At 47.3% G+C, this 27,064-nt stretch overlaps 1 protein-coding gene across 2 annotated transcripts in view; it reads left to right on the top strand.

Annotated features, from left to right (window-relative positions):
* MREG (melanoregulin) overlaps window positions 1-27,064 on the top strand; it is a 240,989-nt gene that overhangs the window by 203,206 nt on the left and 10,719 nt on the right. For both annotated transcript variants that reach the window (XM_073646639.1, XM_073646640.1), the window contains one exon: window positions 10,206-10,296. In XM_073646639.1, coding sequence (XP_073502740.1) covers window positions 10,206-10,296 — 91 coding nt within the window. The remainder of the gene's footprint in view (window positions 1-10,205; window positions 10,297-27,064) is intronic.

The raw sequence follows: 27,064 nt of genomic DNA, 5'->3' as shown, positions 1-27,064 counted from the left end.
TTCCAGGTTGGGTCAGTGACTTCATCATCCACCACCTCGTCTTCCACGTATGCACCCTGGGCCTCCTCCTGACTTGCTGGAAATTGTGTCTCATCATCATCATTTACCACTTGCGGCAGTATTGCACTTTCCCACCGTCGCATTCGTGGGTCCGTAGCTGCTCAAATATTTGGGCATCGCTACATGCAATCTCCTCTTGCCCCGCTTGGAGAGGACTGAGCGAGAGGCCAGAATCTATAAATGGAATTGTGAACAGCTCTTCAACGTGTCCAAGTATGGTGTCACTTGTCTCCAGGTGCGCAGCATGATGAGAGGAAGGAGGATCAGGGTGAGGAATATGTGCTCCAGACTCACAGCTACTGAGACTGGACTGTGTGAAAGACAGGGTGGTGGTGGTGGTGGTGGCAAACTGACTGGAAGCATTATCCAACCAACAACCTTTTCAAACTGCTCTGGCTTCGAGTGATGTTTTGCGGCCCCTAGAAATTGGGACAGGAAGGTAGGTCGACATGATGTGGGTGTTTTGTTGTTTTCCCTCAGCAGGCACAGTTTAATCTTGCCCATGGCCACGGTCTCTGCGTGCGCCATCCGCATCACGTCCACTTCCCCGTCCCTTGCCACACGCCTTGCCCATTTTAAATGGACTATAATCTTTTGCAGCTTGCAAAAAAAATCAAGATTAATATCATAGTATTTGATCACTTCTGATGACCGATACTTTTGCCCAGTGAGAGTATAGCAATGCTATTGGTCAGTGAACAAGTGTAAATATATTTTTGACACACAAGTAGCAGACCTTAAATGGACTATAACATTTTGCAGATTGCAAAAAAAATCAGGATTAATTCCACAGTAATATTTGACCACCTTAGATGATGGACAAGTTTCTCTGCTTCCACAGTACAGCAATGCAATTCAAATTAACCAAATCTGGCAGTATGCTGCTAACAAGCAAATGGAGAAGTAAAAATAATGTATTTATATTGCTTTTCACCAAAATTAGCAGGATTAAGAGCAAAAAAGAATATTATCAACCCTGATATTGATTGGAGTTCTAGCAGCAGAAAGAACATGCAATGGACCCTATTCTGTACTATACTAGCTCTCCACAAATTATGACTAACTAGTGCTATCAGCAGGATTAATATTTTCTTCAGAATGAGCCCTTACAAGGACTGTTAGAGTAGATTTCTAATAGTGGTTTGGGATCGCTGTTTAAAATAACCGCCAATTCTCTCCTTCGCTCAGCTGCAGCTCTCCCTACTCTCTGCCTCTTTGACCATTACACTGTGACAAGCATGGGGTCCAGGGTCTTGTATAGACCCGATGACGCTATGCGGCCAGCCAATCACTGTAATGCCACAACCAACATGGCTATGGCATTATAATGACTGTCACGCAATCCCTGCATATTAATTGGCTGCCTAAAATTAGTTCAACATGCGGGGCGGGGACTCGAGCTCCCACCCGAGCATTTCAAAATTACTCACCAAGCATCTTGAGCATTGTGATTCTCGGGCGAGTAACGAATAGTGGCGAGCATGCTCGCTCATCACAAGGTGTTAGCCATCTTCTCCACCTTTTACATCCATATAATGCACCAATCAGAAGTGTTAGACCATAGCATCAAGCAGCATTTAACTATTACCTGACACACGATCAAATCGATTTCCTGGCCAACGAGCATCACATATTTAAATGGAAAGGTGACTTTTTGCATGCAGTCACATGTTCATGGAGAATGTAACGGGCAGGAATTGATTGAATCACATTACCCAATTGACAAGGATACTAGAGTTGTCATATCTTGTATAGAGGAGGGTGTTTAAATAGCGTAAGCAGTGTTGGCATGCAGTTTTACTATAACCTCATATTTGAGGGCTCAGTCCCAGCACATCAGGGCTTTGTCCCAACTTCTAATACTCACCTCTCTCTGACGTCTTTATCCCTCCGTTACTCCTCCTATTCGAGGGCGGGACAGCATCTCTATGCACTGAGATAAATTAAATTCTATTAGTTATTTTTTTCTCTTGTGATCGGCAAGATGAGCCACAGCCCACAATGATGTGGATAGGAGAATTTGGTAATCTTACATATACATAGAGATACATTGTATATGACAGTGTATTTCTATGCTCCCTGTATTCTAGACGTGAAAAGTCTTTTTTTTTTTTTTGTTTGTGTTTTTTTTTAGTACTCAAGCCCACAACCTTCAACATTACAAGCAGGAGCTAAAGCAATTGAGACACAGGCTTTGGTAGTGTCTGAGAGAATTTTGTTTACTTGATCTGTATTGCAGCCACCAAACCCAGAGGAAGAATATGCTTGTACATGGCAGTGTATTTCTATGTTTCTGTATTCTGGAGGGAGAATAAATGTATTTATTTTTTTTTCTTCCTTTAAAATTGCAAAAGAAAAACAATTACAATAGTGTAATTTTTAATGCGTTTATTTAAAAAATAAACAAAAATCCGCAAATAACATGGGCGTATTTGATGTACCTGTAATCGTAACGATCCGCACAACACAGTGATCAGATTATTTATGGGGATCGGTAAGTGCAATTAAAAAATGTCATAATTGATACATTTTTTTCTTATGGGTTTAATAGAGAAAAAATAAAAAATCTAAGACTGAGGCAGTGTTCACACATGGCATAAGTGCTGTATTTTTTTTTCTGCAGGTGTCTGCACCACACTACACAATAACAATCTTCTTTGATTATTGTGTGTTTGCCGTGTTTTATGTGTTTTCCCGCTTATTTGATGTGCTTTTAGTGTAGATGTGAACCTGTGTTTTAATGCTCTTTTAAAAATCCAGATAAGCTTTGATTCTGCTCTTTTAAAAATGCAATGGCATCTTTTTTTCCTTGAATTTTTTTTCAAGCTCCACATAGCAGTCTATAGAGGAAAAAAAACACCAAAACCGTAGAGTTCAGCAGCGCCTTTAGACTCACGGGGGCAGAGATTTCATGAAATCACATCCACTTTGCTTTGAAATTTACGCCATGTTCACATGTAGCATAAATGCTGAGTAGTTTCTCCTGCTTTTTTTGCACAGAAATTCTCCTGTGTCTAACTGTACAAGCAAAGTGGATGTGATTTCATGAAAACTGCACCCACTGTGCGTGTAAAAGACGCTGCTGAGATGTGCGGTTTTGGTGCTTTTTTTTTTTTTTTTTTTTTTTTTCTCTCTGGAGGCTTCTATGTGGCGCCTAAAATAACACATGTAAAAAACTGCTGTTACTTTTGAAGTTCAGAATCAAAACTTTTCTGCTCTATAAAAACAAAAAACACATTGAAAACGCAGCTTCACATCTGCACTAAAAACGCATCAAATAAGGGCAAAGATGCAATAACCAGAGAAAATTGTTATTGTGTAGTTTGGTGCGGACACCTGCAGAAAAAACCCCCCACAGTATTCCTGCAACATGTGACTATAGCCTTACAGGCAACAAAAAGCCAGATGTCATATAGTGAAGCTACATAAAGATGAAAAAGTTCTTGCTGCTCCGACTGTGAATGTTTTGAACAAAATATAAATCCATAGATTGGAGATGAGCAGGATGCACAAAAGACATTGCGCTGCCTTGGGTGATCAAAAGCCATACTAGTCGTCCAGCCACCAGGTACCACTGACCTGGATGCTAGACCGGAGTCCCATCAATCAATCCACTCATCTCTAGTCCCCACTGTCCCGGATACGGTGGGACAGTCCCAGATTTGGGTATATGCCCTGCAGTCTGGAGCTTCTGCTGAATTTCTCACTGCCACTACCCTGCTGACATCTCCTCCTGCCAGGGAAGAAAGAAATGGTAAATGGGCGTGGATTGGGGTGTAGCCAAAATTTGTTGTGGCATGCTACGCACACCACACACTTTTGTCCCTCTTTCTGTTCTTCAAAAGTTGGGAGGTATGTTACATGCCAATGTAGCACCCCGAGGACTCGGCTGCTACAGGAGTATTGCACCTCAAACCAGAGGTGTGGTATTCCACTCCCGGGTAAGGATGGAGTGTGGGACAGAGCTCAGATAGCTGCATGCACTACACTCATCCCATTTCCGGGGGACAGAACAACTGTACTCCCACCAGATAGATGTGCAGGTACGACAGCGTCTGTCCCTGGCTGGAGTGGGAGGGGGGGGAGGAACATCCCAGTAGTGTAGGAGCAGTCAGGGGAGGGACTCTGGGCATAGGAAGGAGCCCATTGGGTGCTAGTCACCTGGGCTCGGGTGTCAGAGGGAGTATAAGAGGTGGGCACCATCTTTAGACAGGGTCCTGTTCAGAGGAGAGTCTGTTCAGAGAGGAGCTCAGCCAGAGAGGGCTGAGGGGGAGCTGTGGCTCCGTCTGGGCCCAGCTCCAGAGCCAGGCCTGAAGCAGAGAGAGGAAGAAAAGGGAACACAAGGAAAGGCCCAGAGACGCAAGCAGAGGGAACCCTGAGATCCCACGAGTGAACCAGAACGGGTGAGGGGTTGGCAGAGAAGGGTACCGGATCCCAAGCTAGTGGAGGCAAATCATCCTTAGCCAGGAACCGGAGGTCGTGGTCAAGCTTTGGCACGACCCCTCGCCACATCCACCAGGAAGGCACGCCACATAGGGTCAGGAAAACCGGAGAGAGGTTTTGCCCCATAAGGCCCGAGGAAGCCGGACATAGGTGGGTCCCTGGTGAGGACGGCCTGTAGGAAGGACGAGAGGGGAGCTCAGGACCACGCTCTGGAACTGCCTGGGAGTTGGCCGAGTCCCGCACCTGGTGGACGCAGCACGGCTCGGGTGGTCACTCTTGGCCGAAGTGACCGGAGCAACACCTGTGAGTAAAAGCCTTGAAACTGCACCACACGTCTCTGAGCTTCCTTACTGCACCATCACTACCACTATCATCCACATCTGCTGCCCTGGGGCCATACCCCTCCCGTTGGGGGTTATACCATCTACGCTGCACAACCATATCACCGGCCTCAGCGGTCTGCCCTGCAGCGGCGGCTTCATAGCCGCATTCAACGGGTGGCGTAGTCGAACACTCTAACATCTACTGCTAAAGACTGCTGCTCAGTTTGACTCCCTGGGCACGGACCGGGTCACCGCCACGAGACTACTACCCCCATCTGATCCGGCTCCGGGTAAGCCCCCGTGCGCGCGATGCCGCACGACACAGCAGGCCCAGGGGCGCGTCACCAAGGCTTTCAAATTTCTTATTAATTGTTTCTGTCCTCAGTGTGACGCGCCCCCTGGGCTGAGCGTGCACGTGTGTGGGTTACCCGGAGCCGGGTCTCTGGGGATTGTAGTCTCAGTGGCGGCGACCCGGTCCCGTGGCTCAGGGTGGTCAAACCAGTGGCAGTCTTTTATAGGGTTTTTATGATTTAATGTCCCACTACGCCACCCGTAGATCGTGGTTAAGGTGTACCGCCGCTGCGAGGCAGACCTCTGAGGCTGGTGTTGTGTGCGCAGCAGAGAATGGGATAACTCCCCACGTGAGGAGTATAGCCTCAGGGCAGTAAGTGTGGATGATGGGAGTGATGGTGCATGGGCGTCCCAGCACTAGTAGTGCTGTATGCGGTGGGAAAGCACAGAGACAAGGTGTTGCAGTTCAGGTTCTTTACTCACAGTTCTCATCCAGGTCACAGGTAGGACCACCCGAGCCGTGCTGCGTCCACCAGGCAGGGGGCTCGACCAACCCCCAGGTGATTCCAGAGTGTGGCCCAGGACTCCCTTCTGTCCTTTCGTCAGCCGTGCCCCACCAGTGACACTACTTCTGTCCAGCTGCCTCGGATCTTCTCCTGGGAGGGCTGGGTGCCCACTTCCCTGACCCTATGTGGTGTGCCTTTCTAGTAGGTGTAGTGAGGGGTCGCACCAGTAAATGGTCACGACCGCCGGTTCTTGGTTAAGGATTAGTCACCTCCACCAACTTGGGATCCGGTACCCTGTTCTGCCAACCCGTCACCAGTAATCTCCTGGGTCCTTAGGGTTCCTTCTGCCTTCGTGTCTCAGGGCTTCTCTTGGTGTTCTGTTCCTTTCTGTTTCTGTTCCTTTCTGTTTCTGTTCCTTTCTGTTTCTGTTCCTTTCTGTTTCTGTTCCTTTTCTGTTCCTTTCTTCTGGCTCTGGCCTTCACTCTAGGCCTGCCTCGTGGAGCTGGGCCCAGACTGAGCCACAGCTCCCTATCAGCCCTCCTGGCTGAACTCCTTCTCTCCCCCAACTGTCTGACTGTACTGACTCCCCTGAACTAAGATGGTGCCCTCTCTGTGCATGAGCCCAGGTGACTTGCAACAAATGGGCTTTTACCTATGCCCAGAAACCGTCCTCTCCTGCTCCTAAATCACTGGGTCCCCCCCCCCCTCCCCACTCCAGCCAGGGACATGATCTGTCGTGCCTGCATTACTGTACTAATGGGAGCACCGTTGAGCTGTCACCCGGAAATGGGATGTGTGTGATGCATGCAGCTAACCGAGCCCTGGTCCACACTCTATCCTTACCCGGGAGTGGAGTATCACACCTCTGGTTGAGGTGCAATACCCCTGTAGCGGCCGAACCCTCGGGGCGCTACAAGTGCTCTTAGTATCTTGGTGACTGTCTCTGGCCTCCGACTAGGGTTCTTATTAGCTGCGAGGGATATGTGCTCACACAGAAACAAGTAGCAGCAGACCACAAGCAGCAAGAAGCTACAAGACTATTTGTGGGAAAGGGACCTCGGCAGTTATGTAAAGAAGGCAAGGGCCGGGGACAGAGGATACTGGGTAGTCTTCTGCTGCAACTTGATACCTTTTAGTATTGTCGGATTTAGTGAGAATAATGTTCTCTTATAAAATCCAGGCACCAACCAGGCTAGGAGACCAAGCTAGTGGCGATGGTCCATCCTCAACTCCTGTCCTTTGCTGAAAACTATTATAAGCATGGACCATCTAGCCAAATCTTATGAGTTTTATATAATCTATGTATGTGTAAGTTTTATTTATGTATGTATGTGTGTGTATGTATATATATGTATGTATGTGTGTGTGATATATATATATATATATATAATGTTACATATTTTTTTACAGCAAGTAAACAGGCAAAAGCAGGTGGGAACACAGTAATGCTGTAGGCAATATTCTGTTGGAAAATTTGAGTCATGATGTTCCTATAAATGTTACTTTGACAGTTGCCACACCACATACCTAAACATGAAGACTGAAGACAAAGTAAACCCTTTGCTGACCAGAGTATTCTTTAATGGCGATGACTTAGAACAATATGCCCCGTCATGCTGGGAAAAAAAAATTGTACATACAGGAATGGTTTAAGGTATATGACAAAGAATGCAAGATGTCACTTGGCCCCAGGATTTCAATTCTATCAAGCATCTGAATAAAATTGTGGAGAAACGCGTTCCATGCTAGCTGTTGTTTTATGGAATTCACCAAGTCAAAAAAGACCTGCTAGATTAATAGTTGGGAAACTTACTGAGGTGGCGCGTGGTTTGTTTGCTTGTTTGTTTGTTTTGTTTTTTGTTTTTTTTGAAGTCCAAAAGAAAAGGAGTAAAAAGATGGCAGACCTGATGCCATGTTATGGTGGTAATGGGATAACAGGGGATCTTCCTATCTACCACTTTAACAGCTTAGATGATTCTCTTGCTAGTGACTGTGACATCTAAGGAGTTCAGCAGTTAGGATTAGAGCTATCTCTGAAAATGGCAGATGCCCGCTGTTTAAGGCTACGTTCCCAAGATTGAGGTTTTGGTGAGTTTTTGACACTGTGTATTTTTGCTGCATTAAAAACGCAGCGTCTTTACAGTTCCAGCAAAGTGGATGGGATTTAAAGAAATCTCCTGCTCATTGTGCTTTTTTACTCAGTGTAAGCTGACCTGCGGTGCGTGTTTCAAATTCGTAACAAGTCAATTTCTCTTGCAGGTATGTTGATTTTTATTTGCAGATTTTCATCATATACTTGCCTTAGATGCAGGTAAATATCGCACAAACTTGTTTAGTGTGGTGGAAATGCAGCAAAAAAGCATGTAATCCGCACCCAAGTATATCAATAAAGTTTAGTCAAAGCCAAATACAGTACCATGAAGTATCAAAAACAAAGCAGCTTTGTTTAAAGAATCACACACCAAAAAGAGATAAAAAAAAAAAAAAAAAAAAATGCAATGTTAAAAAAACGCACACAAATGTAATGAAAAAACGCAAGTAGCCTAATTTAAATAGATGCAGAAATTCTGCAACATCAAAAAGCAGAAATCGCTTTAGGTTAACGGCTCGTGCACATGACAGTATTTTCGATTTGAGTGCAATCCGATAAAACATCAGATCGCACTCAGACTAATGTCTGGGGACAGATACATATCCAAATTTTTAATTATCTTTTTTGAGTTTTTGCCAAGGAAAAAAATTTCAGTATACCAAAGTTGCATCCAATATCTGATCCTAATCTGACCAATTTTCTCAGATGAGAGAAAATTTGTCATGTGACCCTAGCCTTACACTGGCGTATTTTTCTTAAAGTGTCGTTTTTCCTATATTTAATGAAGAATTTTGTAATCCTTTTTTGTTGATGCTTTTGCAAGCTTTTTTTCTTTTCTTTTTTTTTCATTGGGGGAGGGGGTTCGCCTTCACATGGACTTCTTTTGTAAAGTATGGAGCATCTTCCAACCACTTTATTTTAACCACTTGGCATGTTTGGAAATCTGAAAATATGAACAGCAAGTCGTTTTTGCATTGAAGTGAAGAGGAAAAAACTTTTGAGTTGAGAGCATTTGCTAGCACAGTTTGCTTCTTTAACTTCCTACCTATATGTGGCATAAATGTACGTCACATGTTGTCAAGGAGTTAGAGGTAAACTGATCTCAGAAATTTATTGCATGCCTTACATGATATGCCATGAATGTCTGACAGATATGAGTCCCATCTCTTGGACTCTCACCTATCTCCTACTTAAAGAAGTTGCCCAGTACTTTATATTACCCCCCCCAATGTATCCCCAGGGGCCCCTAAGACTTTTTGTAAATACATTCCATTGCTGATACTGCCTGTGAGCGGCGCTATCGGTGGCCTCTCACAGGCATCACGTGACCCCGCACTGACATCACAACAAGTGAGGCGTGACTCAGCGCTGGGGTCCCCGCGGTGGCTGCTGGGTAGTGGGCAGGGTTACCCCCTGCGTCACACCCAGCATCCACCGCGCACTTTCCCAATGAATGGGGAGAGGCAAAGCGCGCGGAGGATGCCGGGTGTGACGTGGGGGTAACCCCGCCCACAGCCTGGAATCCACCTGGAACGCGGAAGACAAAGACCCCCGACTGCAGCCAGCATTTGTTGTGACATCAGTGGATGTCAGAGCCGGCTGCAGCCAGGGGTCACGTGGTGCCTGTGAGCGGCCAGTGATAGCGCCGCTCACAGGCATTATCTGCAACGTAAGGCAATTACAAAAATCTTTAGGGGCCCCGGAGGGATACATTGGGGGGGGGGGTAATATAAAGTACTGAACAACCCATTTAAATTTTTAGCATGTGTACAGGGAATGTAAAGCCTCGTTCAGCCATCCATGATTTTTCTGGTACATAAAACACGGACTGTTCATCAGTGTTTTGGGTCTGAGTTTCATCAATGTTTGGTCAGTGTTAGTGTTACTTTTTACCATCATTGTTTTTTCAGTGATTTTATTTATTTTTTTTTTCATTTAGAAAGAACAAATAAATTACAAAGCTTCCCCAAGCCATTAAATGTAACAGGCAGCAAGTGGATGATTACACACTGATGCCATCCGTGTGTCTGTGATTTTCACAGACCCATAGACTTGTATGGGTATTCATGAGTCCATAACTCACAGGTCCGCAAAAAACACGGATGTGTGAACGTTCCCATAGATTCTAATGGGTACATGTTTTATCTTTTGAAAAACACAGAACATGTACAGTACGTGACCTAACAGCTGGTAATCAACTGGAAAAAAATTGTTTTTGTTTTATATCAGAATAAAAGAATGCAGAAAAAAAGCATTTTTTTTTGTGTTCCTGTCTGAGCATTTATTTGCTGCCTCACACAGAATGAACCAAAATAATCAAAAACCTTTAAAAGTCGCAAATTTTATTAGATAGTCTTAAAAGTAATAGCACATAGTGAGAGAACAATGTTGACATTTCTAATTTCAAAATACAGGGTTGTGTATTGGATGTGGATCTCCTCTTTTGTCAGCTTACTACAAATAATGGTATTTTCTTTGATCTCCTTCTAGGAATGGCAAAAACTCAACTATGAAATTTATACTCTAAGGCAAGCAAGAAGAGAAGTAAGATCAAGGTGGAGACGGATTCTGGAAGACTTGGGTATGTTTGAAAAAAATATATATATTTTACAGATTCCTTGGAAATCAACTCCATTTTGTTTCCAAAACCAAATCTTCCACCATCACACCTGAATTATGCTGGTCACTTTTGTGCATCAATAATGATACTGCCTCTCAGTTAACTTCCGTTACAGGTGTATTGATGATCTGGAAGCTATCATCCGAAAGATAACCAGATTGGGTTTTTGTGGGTGTTTTGCATATCACGATCTTTATTATGATAATAAAATAAGTTTTATCTTGCAATTTTCACACATGGGCTATTTTAGACTCCTCCTTCCTGTCCTTCCGGGAAGAGTTTACATCATGGCTCCATATTATCAGAGGCAGGATTACAATATAAGGTAGTGCCTCTATTTACAGCCGAGGACAAAGGTTCCATTAATCACAATAGGTGAAATCTCAGCTGACCCTGCTGCCCCTCCACCACAATGACCTTTGCACATGTGACGCGCCCCTGGGCCTGTGTCGCGCTGCGTTGCGCACGCGGGAGCTTACCCGGAGCCGGATCTCTTGAGGGTTGTAGTCTCGTGGCGGTGACCCGGTCCGTGCCCAGGGAGTCAAACTGAGCGGCGATGTAACAGCGGTAGATGTAGGACGACTACGCCACCCGTTGAATGCAGCTATGGAGCTGCCGCTGCAGGACAGTCCGCTGAGGCCGGTGGATGGATGGTGCAGCATAGATGGTATAACCCCCAACGGGAGGGGTATGGCCTCAGGGCAGCAGATGTGGATGATGGGGGTAGCAGGAACCACTCAGAGACGGTGCGGTGTAATTCAGGGTCTTTACTGGTAACAACGATAGACCCTCCCGGAGTACTTGCTAGTGAACGGGGCCTGGTCAGTCCTTGAGCAGATGGGATCTCCCCTGGCCAGGCGGAGTTGTAGGCCTCCCAAACTGACTGTACTCTTCTGGCTACCTTGCTAGAAGCGGATATAAGTAGCCCACGTCCCTGAGTGTACCGTGTGGTGCTCACCCGTATGGCCGGTGACTCGGGGCCTTCTAATGGCTTCCGCTCCACGATGGCGGTGCTGGTCCCACGCGTGTGACCGTGCCTTCGGGCTTCTGGGCCAGAGGACCTGAAATCCTCTGCCGGACGGTTTCTGCTGCTGGGTAGGAGTTAGTCCCCACAGCCTCGGACTCCGGGTCCGGTTAGAAATCTTCTCAGTCAGGGCGAGCTCTGCAGCTGCCAGCCCCTGACTCGTTGTAACACTGCTCCCCACAGAGCTCCTGATGTTTCTTGCTATGCTGCTTCTCTTCTCTACTCTTGTTCTGTCTTCTTTCTCACTAACCCTGCCTCAGCCCCGGGTTTATATAGGGGAAGTCCTTCCCCTCCCAAGACTGGGCAGGAGGTGTGGCATGCACAGGATCCCTGACCAAAGGACCTCCCACCTGCTCTCAGACGTAATATCTCTATCACTGTGGCAACCAGACCCCTGGGGTGTCACATTCCCCCCTAGTGAAATTTAGTACTCCGGGACTAAACATTTTTTTTTTTTTTTTTTTTTTTAGAAAAACCTAACAAGGTATAACAATAACAATACAATAAGAAAAACACATAAGATGGTTACGGCGTGTCCGCAACCGGGTGCAGTTTTGAAAAGCAAGGTGTCCATTTCACCAAAACAGGGAGACGTAACCAGGTAGGGGCCTGTCCTGCCCCGAGTCCTTAACAGTCTTTAGTCCATCCTGGGTTACGCTCCAACTATGTACAAGGATTCCCGGTAAATCCACCAAGGACTCCTAAAAAGAACGCCGGAGAGTTCCACCTGTTGCCGTCGCATCAGTGCCCGGATCTCTTTCTGGAGCACTCGCTGCTTGCCGGAGCTGGCGTTCTTGGCAACCTGCTGTAGAAGGAAAATCACCTCTGCAAGACAATTTTCAATTACATTAGTTCCTAGAGTTATTTTTGGGTGGCTCTCATGTTTGTCAATGTCTACAATGATCAGTCCCTGTGCTGCCAGTTCGACTCTACCGATTTTGATGGTCACCTCTTTAAATCCGATCTGTGGCACGGGCTGGCCATTGCTGGCGATGATACTCAAGTCGTCGTCAGGGTAGCGGGTAATATCCGAGTCATTCCAGTACTGCTTAAAGAGCACGTACGGGATGGTGGTGACCTGTGACCCGGTGTCCAGTAGGGCACTCATGGGAATGCCATCCAGTACCACAGGCAAGACTGGACGTCCTCCCACATATCTGTCGTGCCAGTTCGATGGGCCTGGTGATCTTTTTCCTGGGGGTTGGCCCTCTACCCCAGGTTGTGCCCGTTTAAAGAACAGTACCTTTCCATATGTCCGGGTTGATTGCAGCGGCGGCAGATGGGTCGTCCGTCCTCGCTGTATCGGTCACTGGGTCTTCCTCTGGCCGGTGGGGTCCTCCTTGGTCGACGCCACGGGATGTCCTCCGGTCCGGATGCCAGCTGGATCTTCCCTGGGGTGGAAACCTGTAAAGACTGCACAGTTCGGGTTAGCGCAGCAACGCTCTTAGCTAGCTCTTGGACCTGATGGCGTAGGTCTGGAGCCGGGTCATTGTCCAAAGCCTGCGCATCAGCTCCCACAGGCCCTGCCGACAAGGGCGCCGCCTCCTGGTGGTAAGTGATAGCTGGGCGCCTGTGGGTCACAACGCCACCCGGTGCCGGTTCTCGGAGCACCCGGATGGCTCTGTCCTTGAACTGTGCAAAGTCTAGATGGGGATCCTGTAAGGCCATTGCCCGCAACTGGGTTCGGTGGGCATTGCAATATAAACCCTCTATAAATTGTTCAGTCAACAGCCTGTCCTCGTTTCCCACCCCATCAGGGTCGGTCTGCTTTATGGCCCTCAGGGCCTCTTGTAGGTTTAGTGCATAGTCCCTTATACTCTCATGCGCTCGCTGCTTGCACCCGTAGAATCTAAGCTTAATCTCGGCTGAGGTGCGGGTATCAAAGGTGTCCTTCAGCCGGGTTAGTATCCCTGCGACAGTCTTCCTCCCAGGTGGCCAGGATTTTACTTCCCTTTTGGCTGCCCCAGTTAGTTGGGCCACCAGGATGCTCACTTTTTGCTCTTCTGTGAGGGGGTACACCTGGAAGAGGCTATCCAGCTTTTCTCTAAAGTCATGCAGGGTATGTGACTCCCCTGAGTACTGGGGTAGCCAAGCTGCTCCCGGGATATAGGGCATGGTGAAGGGCATAACTGCAGCAGCGGTGGCGCTGGCGGGGGTTGAGGCAGTGAAGCTCTCCTCCGTATCCGACATCTTCCTCCCCCCTAGTGGACCGTGGCCTACCTTGCGATGATCCTGTTCCGTAGGCCGCGGCTCCGCAGTGGATCGTCAGGGTTGAGGACCTTCCGTCGCGCTCCGGTGACGTCGGCGTCTGCTGGGCTCCTTCCAGGACCTTACGCAACGTCCGGACGTGAGGCGGGGCTTCAGTTCTCGCGCGCTTTCGGAGTCCACGCCCCTCTTCTTCCCGCGCGGCGTCCTTAAGATGGCGTCCAATGGCGGGAAAACTCCACGGATGGCGGGAAGAAGGTCGAAGATGGCGCCGGATGGCGGGAAAACTTCGCGGATGGCGGGAAGAAGGTAGAAGATGGCGCCGGATGGCGGGAAACCTCCACGGATAGCGGGAATCTTCACCACTGGTAAGTTTGAACAGTCTTTGCTTTTCAGGCACGCAGTACCCGGTGGTTGCGGGCACGAGATCCTGCCGACTACGCCAAAGTTGACGCGCCCCTGGGCCTGTGTCGCGCTGCGTTGCGCACGCGGGAGCTTACCCGGAGCCGGATCTCTTGAGGGTTGTAGTCTCGTGGCGGTGACCCGGTCCGTGCCCAGGGAGTCAAACTGAGCGGCGATGTAACAGCGGTAGATGTAGGACGACTACGCCACCCGTTGAATGCAGCTATGGAGCTGCCGCTGCAGGACAGTCCGCTGAGGCCGGTGGATGGATGGTGCAGCATAGATGGTATAACCCCCAACGGGAGGGGTATGGCCTCAGGGCAGCAGATGTGGATGATGGGGGTAGCAGGAACCACTCAGAGACGGTGCGGTGTAATTCAGGGTCTTTACTGGTAACAACGATAGACCCTCCCGGAGTACTTGCTAGTGAACGGGGCCTGGTCAGTCCTTGAGCAGATGGGATCTCCCCTGGCCAGGCGGAGTTGTAGGCCTCCCAAACTGACTGTACTCTTCTGGCTACCTTGCTAGAAGCGGATATAAGTAGCCCACGTCCCTGAGTGTACCGTGTGGTGCTCACCCGTATGGCCGGTGACTCGGGGCCTTCTAATGGCTTCCGCTCCACGATGGCAGTGCTGGTCCCACGCGTGTGACCGTGCCTTCGGGCTTCTGGGCCAGAGGACCTGAAATCCTCTGCCGGACGGTTTCTGCTGCTGGGTAGGAGTTAGTCCCCACAGCCTCGGACTCCGGGTCCGGTTAGAAATCTTCTCAGTCAGGGCGAGCTCTGCAGCTGCCAGCCCCTGACTCGTTGTAACACTGCTCCCCACAGAGCTCCTGATGTTTCTTGCTATGCTGCTTCTCTTCTCTACTCTTGTTCTGTCTTCTTTCTCACTAACCCTGCCTCAGCCCCGGGTTTATATAGGGGAAGTCCTTCCCCTCCCAAGACTGGGCAGGAGGTGTGGCATGCACAGGATCCCTGACCAAAGGACCTCCCACCTGCTCTCAGACGTAATATCTCTATCACTGTGGCAACCAGACCCCTGGGGTGTCACACATGCTTATTAGACATTTCAGTACAAACGATAGTAGTGGACAACCCCTTTAATAGGCTGACCATTCCTGTTCTGTATAGATCACTTTCAGCTGTCTTCTCATTATAAACATGGGCAGAATTACAATAAAAGAAAACACATTTGTTACAGTCAGCCTCTGACCAATGAACAATACACAGTACACCTTTACTCTTTTCTTTCACACAGTAGTGGCACAAATTCTTATTGCTTACGGTTACTTCAAAAGGCACAATTTGGCAGTTGGTTGGAATACTACAGTAGATTCGTATTAATCCACACAAGGTAGAATGATTGCTTCACATTAGAAAACTAAGTGAATACGTAAACAGTGCCTGGAGATCTCCGGATCCTCTTTGCTTCACAGGGGCCACCACGAGGACTGTTACTTCGCACAGGCTTCAATGGACACATTCATTTTCCTTCAGATTCTAGGCGGTTACTCCTCCTAGTTCCGGTCCTATTTTCCAGAGCCCTACTGTAACCAACCAAGCACTGCTACCAAGAGGCCCAATTCTAATCCAATCCCTGATCCATTCCAATGATAAAAAAAGTCAATAAGAGTTGGTACTGGAAACTTAGCAATGTACGGAGCTGTGGTGTCCTGGCATTCTATGTAAAGGAGTGGAGAAGCTGTCGACACCCTTACTTGCAGATCTTATTGATATATAATGCATTGCACTGTTCTAAATGTGTTTTTCTGTTTTGTGGTTTGCATACACTTAGGTAGCCAGTGGAAAGGGCTAACTATTGGAGATAGCCTGTGGTGGGAGATGTTAAGGGGACATAAGAACCAGGTTCCTGAATGTCAGGCAGATAGGGAAGAGTATTGAGAAATGAAAGGACCTATGGTCTTGTTGCTCACAGATCTGCATTGAAACAGTTGTGTATGTGCCATGAAGGGGAAGAACATATGTCACGGGTGTGTCAGAGGTGACACAGTGGCCCTGCAGTTGGTTTACAGGAGATCTCTACGTTTGGCATTACAAACCTCTCTTTAGAGTATGGCTGTCTCTAGGACCCAGCGGCTACCTCCCTCTGGCTAATTAGCTCCCTGGTCTGGGTTTATAAATACCTGTTGTGTCTGAGAGGGAGGTGCCGGCAATATTCATTACTACTTGTGAATCTTTAGCAAGAGCAGTACTTCGTCCTCTCTGGAGCTTGAGGCCATGTGCGCATTTGTTTGGAGTCTTCTAAAGCTAAGCAATTTCCCCCTGTTTGTCTACCCTTGTTTTCTATAGAGTTTAGTGGAGATCGACTAGTGCTCATCTCCTTCATTCCGCAGCCTTAGCCCTATGCCAGGGAAAGTCCGGTCGAGGCACGCGTGTGGCGATTGGCGAAGAGCCAATATAGAGACGGTAGTTGAGACAAGGTGACACTAAACCAGACTAGGAGGTCTCCACTCCTCCCTTTCCCTAGTGTCTGGGCTCCCTTTCCCTCTTCCCTCTGTGTTGCACGAAGTCTTTCCCACACCTTGCGTGATACCATATCAGATAGCATGTTTTGAAGGAAACAAGGACTAAGTGAAGGAAAATTTCCTTAACTCAGGCAAGGGTGCCTAAAGCAAGGACTAAGTGGCAGAAGGATCTCTTATCTCAGGCAAGTGTGGTCTACAGCAAACATTATCTATACTAGACCAGAAACTAGTGTGAGGCCAGACTTGAGGGTCATAGAGGAGAAAATGGAGTTCTCCTACTGGGAACTAATAATGCCGTGGCACACCAAGGAGAATATGGACTTTGACAGTAGTAGTGAGAAGTCATAGCTACGTATCTCAACCACAACCAGTGTGGTCCTTACAAATAAACTGGAAGTTGAGACTAGCTGTGAGGTGCCGTAGCGACACACTTCAACCCATATTGTCCTCACAAGGGAAGATGGAGGTTCCCATAATGATTTGTTAGACTTGTGTGACATGTAATGTACCGCCACATGTAATCGTGAAGTTCCTGCCTCTAAATTGTGCAGACGAAGTATTCATTAACAGTTGAGCCTACTATCTGGTGTACATACTAATCATAAAGTTGTTCACTAAAGAAAAGTTTATTTATGGACTCTGTTTTCCATCATTCATCTTTCTCATCTGGTCTTGGCCTGCTATGTCGAGCGGCAGAATGAGGTCTGCAGATATGTATCACAAAGGTAACAGTAGCACACACCCAGCCAGGACCACCATTTTCCTGTAGCGTAGCAGGACGCGGATGTGATGCACTTAGGCAACGGCTGCTGCCCCATTAAACCTATACACTGGGCATCTAGCTGGAGCTGGCAAGAGGTGATTGATGGAAGTACCAGCTATAGGGCCCCACCAATCTAACAAATATTATAACAATAGATAATCAATATCAAAGTAGTAGACCACGCCTTTAAAGATGTTTGTCCCAAACAAATTTGACACACAAAAGGCTTTAAAATGATAGTATTTTGATGCTAAAAAAACAATTGTACTTGTGACGAAACGGCAACAGGGAGACCCCTGCCTCCCGCCTGACGTCACAATTACGTCAGACAGAGCACGTGGTATGGACCTGCCTTCTGCACCTACGTGACGTTCCGCATCCCCTTGAGGATGTGTAAGGTCAGATTGGTACATTTCTGCACAGACACCCCCTGTCCGCACAGGTACACGGAGGCACCAGGAAGTGAGAAGAGGAGGCCCACTCAGTCACTGACATGGCACCACACTTGCCCACAACCCTGACAGGCTGAGAGGCTCCATTCGCTAGCTCCAGTGAAGCACAGCCTGGTCGGCCTCGCAGAGCTGCCACAAGTTTCTATTTGATATAACAGACTTATATAGGGCTAGAAACCAGCACGGTAGCGTGTTCGTTGGACCGAACAAATGATGTGAGGCTCGTGGATCGATATAAAAGAACAGCTCAAAATTAAATTATATATTTAATCGCCTTAAGGGCACACTAAACAATACACTATATACATAAGCCTATACACCATACACATTGGGTACTGCGCAAACAGGGCAAAACGTGCGCGTCGGGGCTGCACTGTGGAGCAGATCTTTATCAAGTCATCGCATTAGGTAAACAGCTTTTTCACTCTAGTCTTATACACAAGCAACTTGCTTTTATTAGCGCGAGGAGATAGCTGCGCGCAGCATATTGTTTGCTTATGTGTCATGAGGATATGGCTGGTAAATATATATATATATATATATATATATATATATATATATATATATATATATATATATATATATATATATATATATATATATATATATATATATATATATATATATATAGCAAGCTGGTGTGGAAATCTAGAGAGGCTATAGACCTCATACTTTACATGTTATGAGGAACTGGTGACAGCAAAGCTTTGATTATCTGTTTCTAATTATATGTGTGGTGACTTTTTTCCCCTCAATGGTGATCATTTGCGATATTGACTTCATTTAGTCTTAACTTGGATTTACTGCGTAAAGTAAATATCTCATTGTAGAGGGATGATCCACATTTAAATTCTTTTTCAGCACATTTATACCTCTTGTGCAGAGTATAGTTTAATTGCACCTAATATCATAGAAATGTATTAATGATTATGCCCCAGTGTATTTTTTTTTAGTTCTTTTCTGTTTTAATACAAGTTTTTTTTTTTAAAGAATTAATAATAAAATGTATATTTTATTCAAACATATGTGTGTCACTTCTTAAACTCATTGGATAGCAGTACCCAATGTGTATGGTGTATAAGCATTTGTAATGTTGAAGTGCTAAACAATATATTTAAGGATGCTTTTTGAAATCACTATATACATAAGGGTTATACATACACAGTGGTCAGAGTTACAAATACAAAAGTATGGTACAACAAGTCTAAGCAGAACTTAAGAGTCAATTACCAGTTTAGATGGAAAGGCCTGGCTTGTGGGGGAGGGCTGCCACATGGGAGGTTGTGGATCCTCACTTGGTGAATGGACTTTTCCCACACATCTTCATGTCATGACCTCCCCAGGAAAAAGGGTTTCTGGAGTACTTAACCCCTCTGGATCACTCCAAATCCAGACTCGTGGCTATGCCCAAATCTCCTCCCCTGGTCTCTCTTAGCTAAGAGACTCCCAAAACTAAAATGGGCTATACCTCCTTACTGGATGCTCCTAGGGAACCGGTTCTGGTGTCAATGGACCCAGCCGGGACCCTGCTACGCGGGGATACCAAACACCAGGGTCCTAGGGGCCCCCGCTAGGCTGTGCCGGGTATCTCCCCATCCGGGTACGCTGGACTGTGTTTAAAGCTAGGGTGACATTCCCCATTCCTTCAGGTTTCCAACAAACTATTTTGTGTATCACTCGGATGTATCGTTTTCCCATAATTCGCTGTTGAATTTTGTTTCCTGAACAAAGAAGCACATGGCGTAGGGGGAGGGAGGGACAAATCCTGTGCAGCTGCTGGTGATTTTGTCACTCACATTTGTCGGCCCCCTTCTTTGCAAGCTGCAGTGCATTCAAAAGTGTTGGATTGCACTGTACATGGAGATCTCTGTAACCCTGCTAATAGTTCACAGTGATTGACATGGGATTACCTTGAATATCTTCACAGTACTGCTCACCCAAAATAGTGTATATATTATGAGGATGATGAATGTATACAGTATACATGCTTATGCACAGTGGTGTTTTTGTTTTTTCCGTTGTTGCCATTTTCACATTGGCCACTATCTTTCAGCACAAGAAGCTTTCTTATCTGACCAGATAACATTACTTCATCTTTGGTGTTAAAGAGTAACTGTTTTTATCTCCTAAATCAGGGTTCCCCAACTCCAGTCCTCAAGGCCCACCAACAGGTCATGTTTTCAGGATTTCCTTAGTATTGCACAGGTGATGTAACTATTGCCTGTGCAGGTGATGTAATTATCACCTGTGCAATACTAAGGAAATCCTGAAAACATGACCTGTTGGTGGGCCTTGAGGACTGGAGTTGGGGAACCCTGTCCTAAATCAATAGGACATATGCAAATAAGCAACTTTGTAATTTAGGTTATCAGAGAAATCTCCTTCGTTCTCCTGAAATTTTTTCTCTTCTTTCAATCTTGATTTACAAGTACAAGCTGTAAAATCTGTCTGCAGTAAATACAGATTTTTCCATTACTGAGACGGGCGATGACAGTTGGTGCTCCTAAGATGCTATGGAGAGGGAAGGAGCTAGAGGTGGTCAGACATTCTGCTGCAAGTTCTCCTCAAATGACAGTTACACCTTAAAGGCAGAAAGGTCTCACACATTCTAAGAATTGGCCAAATCCTACTGCCATAAATTTCCAACATTATGCTTCACTGTGCTATAGTAATGCTGCCATCTCTTGCCCCCAGCGATGTCTTCTTTCCTTGTCTCTTCATGTACATAACTTGCTCAATTGCACATGATCAAACCTAATTGTGTTCGTAATACAAAATGGCGCTGAGAGAGCTTCCGAAATTCGTTTTGAGTCGATGTGCTCTGATAAAATCGGATTAACTGAAAGTGCCTCTATTGCTGTGGAAATACTTTTATTATGCTGTGAAGTCTGTCAACACCCCAAAGCATAATAAACAAAAAGGAGCTTATGATTTTTTTTTTTTTTTCAAAACTCCTTTATCACCTGTCCTAGGCCCTTATCTGACTCCTTAAAGGGAATCTGTCAGCAGTTTTTGCTATCTCATCTGAGAGCAGCATAATGTAGGGAAAGAGAAGCTGAATCCAATGATGTGTCACTTTGTGTCAGAACAGCTACACCTAGTAAACTATCAGAGCTTTTATATTTAGAATGAAGCAGAGCTGGGCAAGCAGCAGTGAGCTGGTAGGTAATCAGCTCTCTGCTGGGAGCCTTGGGAAGGGTTCCCTTTATAGACCCCAGCGGACTGACTTTAGCTGCCAGTTATTAGTTTGTGTCCAGCTAGTGACATGGGTTCTCTGACTTGGCTCTTGTGTTTTGTTTTGTATCTCTCTTATTCTGACTCCGGCTTGTATTTTGATGACCCACTTGTCTCCTCATTTTGTACTTGACATAACTTCTTGGCTTTGACCCTGATTGGTGGCCATTCCTGCCTCTGGTTCACACTCCCGGACAGCAGCCCTTTCGTGGAAGCAATAAGCTGGATCCCGTTGAAAGACCAGATTGCTGTACAGGGGTTAAAGGGTGGTTAGTTTCTCTGGAATCTGCAAGATGGGGTGGCTTGTACCAAGGCTGTCTGATGTAGGCTTTTTGAGATTGTGGCCTCTGACAGACTTAACAACACCCTGATCAATGCTGGACCTCTGATATGAGTTCATTTCTCTTTCAATACTTTCCAACAACTACCTAACAATGAGGTAGTAACTTCCTATGGCCACTTAAATCCTTCCATCATGGGTGGCCCAATAGTTAATCCTGTCCGCAAGCTGTTACAAGCCACAAAATGGATAAAAGAACATACAACACAGGTCAATGCATTGCTATGAGATACTTAGCAGGGGTGCCGAAAAGCTTCTCCACTCCTTTACAATATGAGCAATAACCAGGGTTGCCAACTTGACTTCTATATTTTTTCTGGACAGCTTATCAAAAAATCACACAGAGAATACTTTTTATGGACATCTTGGAAAACCATAATAAATCATTGATTGTAGTAATACAAGGGGATAAAGGGTCATAATTCTGATATAGAGACCATCAGCAGTATTCCCAATGAACTGTAAAATGATAATAGGTCAAAATATTCAGGCTTTAAAAAAATAAATCATGGACGCCTTACTTTTTTTTTATGGACGTATAAAAAAAGTGGCCAATTTGTACGGACTGTCCTGGATTTTCTGGACGATTGGCAACTGTAGTTTTACGTTATGATTGTTCTGATGAATGAAGCCCAATAAACATTATACTGTACAAACCAGACAAGGGAAATGGTGGTTTCTTTGTGGCCCATGACGCGCCCCCTGGGGCCATGGGGTACTCGGTAGACAGGCCGGTCCTTTTCGGGGTAGTCACGGTGGCAGTGACCCGGTCCGTGGCCCACGGGCGGTCAAATAAAGGGAAAGTAAAAGGGGAATAAAGTTTTTAGGATAATAATGTTCGTGATGCCACCCGTGATAGCTGGCTATATGGGGCCGCCGCTGCGGTGCAGATCCACTGGAGCTGATGCTGACACAGCAGAGTTGGTTCAGCTCTCCACAGGCAGAGCTAAGCTCCAGGGCAGGATATAGTGATTTTTATGAGGTAGATGTTTGTTGGTGCAGTATAGTGCAGGGCTGGTAATGGTGCAGCAATTATTCAAGGGCACAGTGGGGTGCAGTCTTCAGGTTTTACAGTTGTTCAATTCTCCAGGTTACAGTTACTGGTGTATAACCACCCACGTCGTCCTGTGTCCTCCGGGGTAGTGATCCAGCAAACTCTCAGGTATCTCAGGAGCACTTAGACGGGACCCCGTTCTATGTACCTTTCCAGGTCGTCTCACTGCGCTGGCTCTCTCCCTCCTGCCCTGCGCCTCACACCCAGTGTCCCAAGCCAGTGGTCGCGGGCCTTGTCGGGCGACGTCCTCTCTGTCCCCAGGGACCTCTGTGGCCACCTTTTCAGCGATTTAGGTGTGGAGTGTGGTTACAGCACATGTAATACTGCAACCTCCGGTTGGCTAACTGAGACTTAAAGTACTCCACTAGGCTGGGGCCGGTCCCCTACTGCGGCCTGATCCCTCCACGTCAGCGTGAATTCGGGCGCACAGATGGCATCCTCACTCGACTGTGCGCTCTCTTAGGAGCAATCTCGCCCTTCCCTACTGAAGTGGAGCGTATTGGATGTGGGTGTGTGGGTCCCGTGTAGTGTTCCCTCCTTACCTGAGAGTGGGGTACCACACCTCTGGGTGAGATGCAGTACCTCTGTGGCAACTGGACCCGCAGGGGCGCCACATTCCCCCCCATTTAACTCAGCACTTCCACGGGCTGGAACAGAGTAAAACAAGTATTTTAGACATACAAAAATTTTTGGAATGCATTCACATAGAAGAACATAAATAACTTTTCTTCCCTTTATGGGAGAAACTTTTCTTGAACGTCACAGGTTACTATCATTATATAAAACTACTTTAAATAACATTTTTCTTCACACATAAAACATTTCTCAGCAGGCTGCAGTGAGATCCCTTACTGGGTGTCCATCTCACTGGTGTCAATGCAAAGTGGGGGGACCCGTCCACAACAAACCCCCAACATAGGCCCTGGGCGTGGCTGCAGGGCATAGCTGATCCATTTGTTGGACCACGTCTTCGGCCACGCCAAACGGGTTTTTGTTCGGTGGTCTTTATAAAACCAATAAGGAGCACCTTAAGAAGTACTAACTTTGTACAAATAAAGTTTTTGGCTGCTCACCGTCCACAACCTATAAGTCCTTGTACCTCAACCGGGTTCACTAAACAAATAAACAAAAACTTTTCAAACACACAAGATTATATCAATGCCCTTCTGGGTAACTATTTATTTACAGTTTTTGATTTTTAAATGAACAAGTCAGTCTTAATAGTGGTGCCCCTTCCAGGGAAGTGATCCACCAGTAGATGGCCCAGCCGGGTCATCAGCTCTAGATGGCAGGGGCATGCTCTCCTCCTCCACCACTCTGTGAACGTGGAGGGCATACTACCCACGTTCTCCGCGGTGCCGGGTATAAGTAACTTTTCTCACCAGGGTAAAGATCCCGTCCTTGGTGTCCATGCTGTAGGTGGGACTCCACATCACGCCTATTGACGAAGAGGTCCGTGGCTAGCTGAGGCTCCTGGATGAAGCCCCATCCTCCCTCCAGGTAAAACTTCACCACGGTTCGCTCGGTGTGGGGACTGGGCTTGGCCAGCTTGACTTTGCGGGCCAGGGTCTCTGCCTGCATGTTGCTGGCCTACATTGCCTTCCGCCGCTCCTGACGCTCCCGCTGCTCCGCTGCCAGCTTTCGGAGCTCCCGCTGGCAGTACTCCTCCCTCCTGAGGGCCTCGGCTTGGGTCTACCGCGGGAACCCCATTAGGTCGCCCTCCGGGTTGTCCCATCTGAACTCCTTTCCTTCCTTGCAGGCAGCCAGGGGCGTGGGCGTGGGCAGTAGAGGGGCTCCCTGCTGGTCCTCAAATTTCGGGGACCAGTCCCAATCGGTACGCCCGTACACCCAGCCGGGTGTAAGGGCAGGTGGTTCCTCCAAGGGGCCTAGGAGGGTATCAGTGCTGTCGTCGGCACCCTGGGCAGGGGTGTTGTCTTTACCTGCTCTCGCGGCCGCTCCGCTACTGCGCGTCGCCTCCGGGTCCAAGACTGGCTCGGCTGGGGTGCTGGTGGTAGGGCTGGGGGTGATCAGCTGCCAGGCTAACTTTACCAGCAGCTCATCCTTCCACTGAGCGACAGCGGCCTGCTGGGCTTCTTCCATCCACCGGCCCAGCTTCTGTACCTCGGCGCGCAGGAACCCCTTATCTTCCAGGGGTTGCTTGCCCAGGACCCCCTCCAGGTTGAGGGAGGAAACTGTTGGCTGCTGCCACGGGCGGGAGTCTGGTTCTTTCCTCCGTCCATGGTGCCTGCCGGGTGTGTTCTGTCTCCACTGCCTGGGGCCCCGCCCTGTCTGTAAGGTTTTTCTCCTCTTCTCCCCTTTCTGGGGTGGTTCCACTGCAGCTTGCCGTCGGCCACACCAGGGGGCGGCTCCCCCAGACTGATGGACGAGTCTATGTACATGGTCGCAGGTGCATGGGGTGGGCTTCACTTTTGACACCATTCCGGAACCCGGCACACGATTGGAGGTTTATTTTCGTCTTTTAGCACACACATAATGGCTCCCGTTCTTTTAGGGCGGGCGCGGAATTCAGCATTAAACACAGTCTATATGCACACGGGACTCGGTGTAACGGGTCGGTTCATCCTGCTAGTGACGCGCCCCCTGGGGCCGTGGGGTACTCAGTAGCCGGGCCGGTCCTTTTCGGGGTAGTCACGGTGGCAGTGACCCGGTCCGTGGCCCTGGGCGGTCAAATAAAGGGAAAGTAAAAGGGGAATAAAGTTTTTAGGATAATAATGTTCGTGACGCCACCCGTGGTATGCGGCTATATGGTGCCGCCGCTGCGGTGCAGATCCACTGAAGCTGATGCTGACGCAGCAAAGTTGGTTCTGCTCTCCACAGGTAGAGCTAAGCTCCAGGGCAGGATATAGTGATTTTATGAGGTAAATGTTTGTTCGTGCAGTGTAGTGCAGGGCTAGTAATGGCGCAGCAATTATTCAAGGGCACAGTGGGGTGCAGTCTTCAGGTTTTACTCACAGTTGTTCAATTCTCCAGGTTACAGTTACCAGTGTGTAACTGCCCACGTCGTCCTGTGTCCTCCCCTCTGGGGTAGTGATCCAGCAAACTCTCAGGTATCCACCTCCTCTACCTAGTTCCACCCTCCAGCTAGGGACCAGGGACTGTGCTCTCCCTTAGGAGCAATCTCGCCCTTCCCTACTGAAGTGGAGTGTATTGGATGTGGGTGTGTGGGTCCCGTGTAGTACTCCCTCCTTACCTGAAAGTGGGGTACCACACCTCTGGGTGACATGCAGTACCTCTGTGGCAACTGGACCCGCAGGGGCACCACACCCACCCTGTACAATCTATACAATGCTTTATCTCCCTGTTTAGTGTAACTCTCCTGTGACCTTCATTTTCTCTCAGTTTAAGCCGATTTCTAAAAGTGAAGGAAAATCCACTAAGGCCTTGGTCGCAAAGAGGTTTTCATAAAGATTTCTGTCACATGGTCTAAGGTTGTGGGAGTGTATGGGGTCTGTGAAATTGTATTTACATGCATTTAAAACCCAGCCGCTACTCAACTGCATGTAACCTTAGCAGTGTAAGACCAGGAGAGGGAGGAACCACAGGTGGGTGACTGGAGGCTAGCTGGCTCCCCGACAAGACACCTGACAGGACAGCATGATTTATTAAAAATCATATTAAACTTTTTTCACGTTTCTTGCACTATGGAGGTGTATGGCTTGGAATGCTACAGTAGAACATGAGATTTGGAAATCTTTTCGATAGCACTGTTCTTCCCTTAGTGAAATGATGTGTGCAGACTTGAGACCCCGCCTATATGTTCTTTGTTTGCAGGCTCACGCACCGTGCTTTGGTGAGACGTCTTCCACTGACTGCGTTATACTGTGGAAACACTCCTCTGTACAGGCACGATTTTCATGGCTCTTCTGCAGCCCCAATAGGTTGCTCACACACCTTACTTGTTCTCTTTTGACTCTATCCTGGTTGCTGTTATCCTGGTTCTAATCTTGCCAGCTGACTGCTCTCCATTACACTGATGCAGTTTCATGTCACTCAGTTTCTGATATTTTTGAGAACCGTAACCATAGATCTGCAGCTAAAATTACTGTCAGAGAAACCTTGCTGTCTGCTAGGATGCCACTTTGCATGAGTTTCTTTCTTATCTTCCTTCAACCAAAGAACAGCAGGGACTCTGGCCTTTCTAAACTGTAAAAGCTGAACAGCGCCTCTTTGCTCTGTTTCTGGTGTGCACTCCATCTGCTGAGGCCTTCATCACACTGCAAGAGACTCGGGTTAAAACAAATTAGCTCCAATCCACAGGATAGGTGAGAACTTGTTCATTGGTGGAGGGTCCAATCGCTGGGACCCACACAGATTAGCAGAATTGGGCACTTTTATGCATATTAGAATAGAACGGCAATGCACATGCTCCACCACCGCTACATTCATTTGCTATAGGGCTACTGGCCACTGCAATCAACTTTGTTGCGGCAGATTTGTAGAGAATGAATGGCGTGACGGTGCTGTGCCAATTTATAACAGAGAAGTTCAATTCAGGTATAAAAGTTATCTGATCTGTCAATCGGTGTGGGTGTTATGTTCTGCTACCAGAGCTAAGGAAAGAGAGGAGATCGGTCCCTACGATAGAACTCAGCTTAATCCCTATGATGTAACAGGGGACCTGATCCTGCGATCAGACCTGCTAAAGTCCTAAGCTAGTCTGTACGGAGACCTATAGATGTGGGGAAGGAATCCCTACAAGTACTAAGGACTGGGAGGAAAATGGGACACCTCCTAACAGAAATAGTAGCAG

Source organism: Phyllobates terribilis, unplaced genomic scaffold, assembly GCF_046119375.1.
Source record: "Phyllobates terribilis strain yellow unplaced genomic scaffold, ASM4611937v1 Scaffold_9__5_contigs__length_417890890, whole genome shotgun sequence".
NCBI classification, from domain to species: Eukaryota; Metazoa; Chordata; class Amphibia; order Anura; family Dendrobatidae; genus Phyllobates; species Phyllobates terribilis.
The sequence above is the reverse complement of the archived record's forward strand: the minus strand, read 5'-3'. Positions and strand labels throughout refer to the sequence as shown.